This window comes from Hakea prostrata, chromosome 7, assembly GCF_041222555.1.
Source record: "Hakea prostrata isolate BN-2017 chromosome 7, UWA_Hpros_2, whole genome shotgun sequence".
NCBI classification, from domain to species: Eukaryota; Viridiplantae; Streptophyta; class Magnoliopsida; order Proteales; family Proteaceae; genus Hakea; species Hakea prostrata.
Genome location: NC_142606.1, coordinates 1,694,386 through 1,700,905, shown reverse-complemented (window position 1 = coordinate 1,700,905; position 6,520 = coordinate 1,694,386). Strand labels below are relative to the sequence as shown.

The 6,520-nt window shown below is 35.6% G+C and overlaps 1 protein-coding gene across 1 annotated transcript; it reads right to left on the bottom strand.

The window, feature by feature from the left end:
- Positions 1-335: 335 nt before the first annotated feature.
- Positions 336-2,801, bottom strand: LOV1 (NAC domain containing protein 35). Its single transcript, XM_089162145.1, has 3 exons — positions 2,524-2,801; positions 2,075-2,343; positions 336-1,404 (listed from the first exon to the last, which is right to left on the bottom strand). Exons 1-3 carry the CDS (start codon positions 2,723-2,725, stop codon positions 658-660), a joined length of 1,218 nt encoding a protein of 405 aa, XP_089018271.1. The 5' UTR covers positions 2,726-2,801; the 3' UTR covers positions 336-657.
- Positions 2,802-6,520: the final 3,719 nt, after the last annotated feature.

Sequence of the window (6,520 nt, the reverse complement as noted above, 5' to 3'; positions counted from 1 at the left end):
AGTTTGCTTATTATAATTTTCTAATCTATCTTAGTATAATATATCTTATTGTAATCATCTATTTTAGGCATTTCTTTTATTGTCATTTTCTATTCTAGGTAGGTTATTTTCCTTATAGAGAAAGTCTATTTTCCATTATGTGTATTCATATACATCAGTTTCTCAATAATAGACATGTACTAATATTCAGCCAATTTTAAACTTAATAGAATCGTCATCAATCATCACTCTCTTCCCCCCCCCCCCCAACAAATGCACACACAATACTACAATAGGGAGTTGATTGTGAATCATGGGTTATAAATGGGAAGAAAAGAAAAAAAAATGGAATTTTGATATCCACACATGCACAAAATAAATCTATTTCCATGCTTACTTAAACACTTGAGTATATACGAGAAAATTGTACCTGAAAAAGAGAAGAATGTGGATAAATACATGCAATATACTTAAAATGTTGCAGCCAGATCCATACATAAAAAAGCAACAGTACATGCGCTTTAACCCAACAGCAGTCAGTGTTGGAGGTTAACAAGTACTAGGCTGGACTAGATTAGATAAGACATAAATATTAAATAAGAAATATATATAGGAAGTGCTTGAATCTATAAAATATGTATACGTTATCCGTTTACGCTGTATGTGCCAGTTTGTTCATCATTTGAACGGATTGGGGTAATCTCTGTTAGCCTCTGGGATGGGATTCCACTCCCAGATCTTCTCAGAGAATGTTGTCGGCAGCGAGGTGGGTAACCTGTTGAGAGCTAGCGTTTGTGATTGTTGACAAGGAATGGAGAGGAATTGGGCGGATTGGTGCTGCTGCTGTTGTACATGATGTTGATGTTGTTGCTGCTGCTGATCGTAATGCATATAACCTCTTTGGTAGCCTACAAGTTTGTGAAGTTCATCGAATACCTGTTGAGTTGTGGGGGCGGGCATTGACGATGAGCAGGTGAAGAAGGTGGTGCAATTTGGTATTGGCAGTAAAGATCCTACTTCGTCCTTTGAGTGGCGTAAGAGGGTAGCGGGCACGTCTTCTTGTGCTGTAGCCGGAATCAACGATGGATCCAGGGATATTTCAGTAGCGTAAGCTGCTCTATGGGGCTTCGATAAGGCAAGAGTGGTGGGTGCATCATTGCTACAGCTGCTTCTGTCTGCTTCCTGCACCTTATCCGCTGCCTCGCTGCTAGCGGGTGAATGTCCTCCGATTCCTAGTGCTTGAAAACCCGCCGGTGGTGCACTACGATGAAGCATGCTCGTGCTACGTGGTTTCTTATCGCCTGGCGAGTTTACCCCTCTCGATGACGACGGAGTGGATGATGATGGTGAAACCGAACGGGGGATCAGTGGGGAATGATCGTCAACTCCAGCTCTCTTGTAGACGCGGCAAAGCGAAATTTCCACCTGAAATCAAAACAGAGATCGATCGTGTGGTTCGTTCATTATTAGAAATCAAAGAAATCTTTCCCCAAATATATAATTAATAAAAATAAACAATTAGAAAAGATACTAACGAGTGACAAACTGAACCAATTAAGGAGGAATGAAAGAAGCAAACCCCGGCGGAAGTTATCAGAAATGTCACGAGTAGCGTTCTTTATCCCTGTAAGCAAACAATTTTGTTCGTCTATCCGATCACACCGAAATCATTTACGCATACAGGTTTAGCTTTCCCCATGAGAAAAAGCAAACGAAATTTGAATCCTAATTGTTTGCATTAACTTTTGTTTTATTTTCAGGCAGGCAGGCATTAATTTAATTTAATTTAATTTAATTTCTTTGTTGGGAAAAGGGTAATTAATTAATTACATGGACAGTAGTGAAAGGATATTTAGGTTTGGGAACTAGGGTTTACTCGAAGGAAGCAATTCGATAAAAATGACGGATGGATGGTTTGGTTCTATTTTGCATGCTATTCGTTCAGATTACTTAAGCGGCCTCTTCAAATCAAAGATTCTAGAAACCGAGGCCATCTTCTTATAAAACATTGGCAACCTCCAAAACTGATTTCATACCATGCCAACAACCTATATCTTGCGAGTTTGGATAAACCTCTCTCTGGGACGATACTAACCTTTTGCTGCCGATCGGTTTCATGCTGCGGCAAGCGGTACTCGTTCATGATCCAACTGGTTCTGATGCCCTTTGGGGCCTTCCCTGAGTAGAAGACCAAGGTCTTCTTCAGCCCTATTGACCTGAGTGTCTCAGTCCGGATCATCCGATCGGCCCCGGTAGCTTTCCAGTAACCGGAAGTGGTCACCCGGTTTGGTCGGTCGCCGTTCCGATACTTGCGGTCTCTGGGCACATAAAAGAACCACTCTTTCTCTCCTATAGCTGCCAAAGCTGTGAGACAAACAAAATTCAGGATTTGTCTTTAGAGATATGTACTGGAGCTAAAAATCAAATCATGTATCATGTATGTGTGGGAAGATAAGCGAGCGATGGGTGGGGATGGAGACGAGGAAATTAGATGAGAGCGTGAAGAAAAAGCCGGATGAGAGCGAGAAAGGGTAAGGTTCTCACCAGGAAGCTCCCATGGATCATAGCGGTAGAGGTCGAGAAAAGTTATGAGCTCCACGTTAAAGCGCTTTCCCTCTACCTTACGTCGGAGGTAGAACTCAACGAGCTCTTCCTCGGTTGGGTGGAATCGAAATCCGGGCATTACCACGTCATGGTCATGCTCATCCTTGTCGTCTTCACGGCTCATGGCTGCTGCAATTGCCATATGCTAACAAGTATTCGAGGTCATCAGCTCCTCTATCTTTAGGTCTCCTTTTATATATACGACTTCAAACGTTTTGAGAGTGTTGGAGAAGATATGAGAAACGGTTAAAATTTCATACCATGCACCTACAAGTTAAAAAAAAAAAAGAAAGGAAGTAAACGATCGAGGAAGGGTTGAATTAAGAGAAAAATCTACAGCTCTCGGGCCCTGCCTTGAGGTGTAAAAGATGTGACGGGGACGTCTCGAGAAGAAAACAGGTTTGGTCATAGCCCGTTAGCGGTGGCCTGGTCCCTCTATTTCTCAACTACCGTACGTCAATAGCTTTTGCTTCTGTCCATTTCTCGTAATCTCTCTCATCCAATCCCGCAACTATGCCTGTGAATAAATGAATAATCGAAATTTGTATAGGATCCGTATCAGTATCTCTGTTTAGATGTTTATCATCCAGTCAGGTTACTTAACTAGATTTTATTTTCCTCATTTTTGTAATTATTTATTAAATTAAATATTTGCAACTTCTATATTGAATTCTCTATTGTTTTTCATATAATGGGTTTGTGCATTATGATATATGGAGTCCTATGTTTATTAAGTAAACAAAAAATAAAATAGAAAGTCAAAATAAATAAAATAAAACATACGGCATACACACATACACACATACACACGAAAAAAAAAAAACCTAAGCAAAAACGAAGAAATCAGAACACCACAAGAACGGGTAATCGTTAATTTCTCGAATTTCTAAATCTTAATTCTCACTAATAAAATGAAAAAAAAATATCAATAGTTAGTTGAAAATTCGATCAATATTCATATCCATTAAGCCGAATCCATATTTAAAAATAACAAATATCTAAAAACTATCAGCATCTGTTGGAAAAGTAATAGGATCTATGTCCATGCTTTCAATCAAATACAATAAACTTGAATATAATGACAAGCTGAACCTAATCCATTTACATCAGTATCGCTATCTAGTTGAAGGAAATCTCTTAGTCCCGTCAATGCAGAGTTTGTGGAGTGGTAACATCCATACTTTTTAGGTGTGCGCAAGCTGATTGGGATGAACCTTAGATACAAAATAATAATAATAATAATAATAATAATAATAATAATAATAATAATAATAATAATAATAATAATAATAATAATAAATAAATAAATAAATCTCTTAGCCCCTCAGTCAAAAAAATGAATAGATTTTTTTTTTACCCGTATCTTCATAAATTTTTGTATTTTTCAAATTATCCCTTGAGATTATAATTCTTTAGGTGCAAGACCAAATGCTTACTATATGTACATATGAACTTATTAAATGCAATAGTCTGGTGCATTGTGTACAACTTGATGAACCTATGTAGGGAGAGGGTTTTCAAAACTAGTGTATGAATAATAAACCAATTAGGTTTGTTACACTTTGACAATAGTGAATGGAGGAGAGAAATAGATGGAGTTTGTTGGCATCTTAGAGAACTTATATATATGTGGGGGAAAATTTTGGGATTGTGGCTTCTATATAAACTAGTACTCCTATGATTTTATCTCTCTCTTCCTCTTATAGAAAGACCTCTATTCTCTTATTTTGAGGAGGAAAGAAATACAAACATATATAATAGAGGGGCTAGTGACAATATTTTACATAGAAGTATTTGATTATTTTGACCTTATTGTGAGAGGATTCGGGATCGTGGGTGGTTGTGCTTCCCTTAAACTCCCTCACCATATATTAGGAGTGAGGGTAAATTTTTGCTATAATTTGTCAATGTTTAGGGATGGGTCCTGTCCTAAACATTTGGTAGAAGGGTGTGAGGGGAGCACAATGTAAGGTTAGAGGATCCGGACTTTTGTGAAAGAGAGGCATGACTTTGCATAAAAGCTTCCTCTCGTATATTTAGGTTCTACATCATTTATGAAGCAACGTGCATGACATTTGTATGTTTGGTTGGAAATTGAGAGTATTCGCATTGGCATCGTGATCTGTGCTTCTAGCTTTCATGGGAGGTGGAATTATCATTTTGTTTCCCTTTAATTTTGGGTATCGATAGTATGTATATGTAGAAAGAGGGCAATTTTTTTTGGCTAAGATATAGAAAGTGTCAAATTCAAAATATATCAATCAAAAGTATTTTAAGTCAATAGTAGAAAAAGGTTTGCAAAACAAAAAAGTGATATGATATCCATCTCAAAAGTTGATTTCTTGCGCTTATTTTAGCACACATGTGGAATTACAAGATTTACCCTCTTGTAGAAGGAACATTGTCCTAAAAAGATAGAGAATTTGTGAAATAAGGTTAAAATTTCACCCTTTTAGTATTATCCATTCCGCCCCCCTCCCAAAGCCGTTAGTCTATCATTCTATACTTTAAATTGAAAATATAGGATTTTCACTTGTATTCTCAAAAAACTTTTCATAATGGCATAATATTGGTCATTTTTAATTAGTTAACTTTTGAAAACTATATATATATATATATATATATTTCCTATCTCTCAAGCCTGATCTTTACTCATGAAATTCTAATAACAAACCTATATTAGAAAAATGCTAAATTGGCAACAGAAGGGACTCTAGCTTGCAAACCTGCGAATTCCACATATATGAATTCAATCAGGATTGATTTTCAAAAAACTACCAAAGATAGATGTTTTCATAAGGAGAATGAGAGGAAACACAAATGGTACTACTAATGCATGACGAAATGCAAAAGTTTGCAGAAAGGACCTAAGAAATGCAGGAGGCAGCAGGACATTCCATATACCATTTCAAACCATTCATTCTGCAAAATGAAGGAAATAAAAGAAAATAGGCCTTAAAAATCCATAAACAATGTATAGAGAAGAAGAAAAACTATATTAAGCAAACACAAAATATAATATAGATCCTAAAATAACCTATTTACAATAAATAATAGAAAACATAGAAACACTTGAATAAAATTCACAAATTCACAAGTATTTTCACAGGTAGTCAAAATACTCAACAAAATACTACACCAATGATAACATATAAAGTTTTTAGGTGTGGGTCCCTTTAGTAGACCATAAACTAATGTTAGGTTCCCTTAATGTAATATATCATGTGTGTGTCCCAAGCAGACTAACACCGTTAAATATATTCAAATTTTAAACGTAAAAGGACCAAAGTGTCCCTTAAGTTATTTAATATATTGAATTAATATATGGTTTTAAAAAAGAGATAATTGATCATTAAACATTATTATATGGTTAAAAAATAGAGCAAATTGCACTGGCACCCTAAAATGGAGGATTTAAAGCACTGACACCCCATTTTATGTTTAAACAACACATAGGTCTTATTATTTTAGAATGGTTAGTTATATTACAAGAAATCTTATTCTCATTTACCAAAAAAAAAGAAAAAAAAAAGACATTTTTTGCCTACGACACTTATTTGATGAAGATATTGTTTTTTATTTTCCCCCCTCAAATTTTAATAAGGGTATTTTTGGAATTAAAGAAAAATAAACAGTGGGTTAACCGTTTCATTAACAAAATGGACTAAACAGGTGGGGTGTCTGTTTTTAAACATAAAGTGGGGTGTCAGTGTTTTAAAACATCTATTTTAGGATGGCAATGCAATTTGCTGTAATTAAAAAATAATAAATAATAATAATAATAATAATAATAATAATAATAATGTGTTAAAGAACCTGAGGGACATTTTGGTTCTTCAAAGTTTGAAATTTGAATATATTTAAGAGCGACTAAAGGTATTAGTCTAGTTATGACTTACATGTAATATATTCCACTAAGGAGACCCACACGTAAAAA

Excerpts from the sequence above, each read along its gene's own strand:
- LOV1 (XM_089162145.1), bottom strand. The coding sequence starts at position 2,725 with ATGGCAATTGCAGCAGCCATGAGCCGTGAAGACGACAAGGATGAGCAT. Across the intron at positions 2,344-2,523 it reads TGATCCATGGGAGCTTCCTG|CTTTGGCAGCTATAGGAGAG; the intron begins GTGAGAACCTTA and ends TTTGTCTCACAG. Across the intron at positions 1,405-2,074 it reads AAACCGATCGGCAGCAAAAG|GTGGAAATTTCGCTTTGCCG; the intron begins GTTAGTATCGTC and ends TTTTGATTTCAG.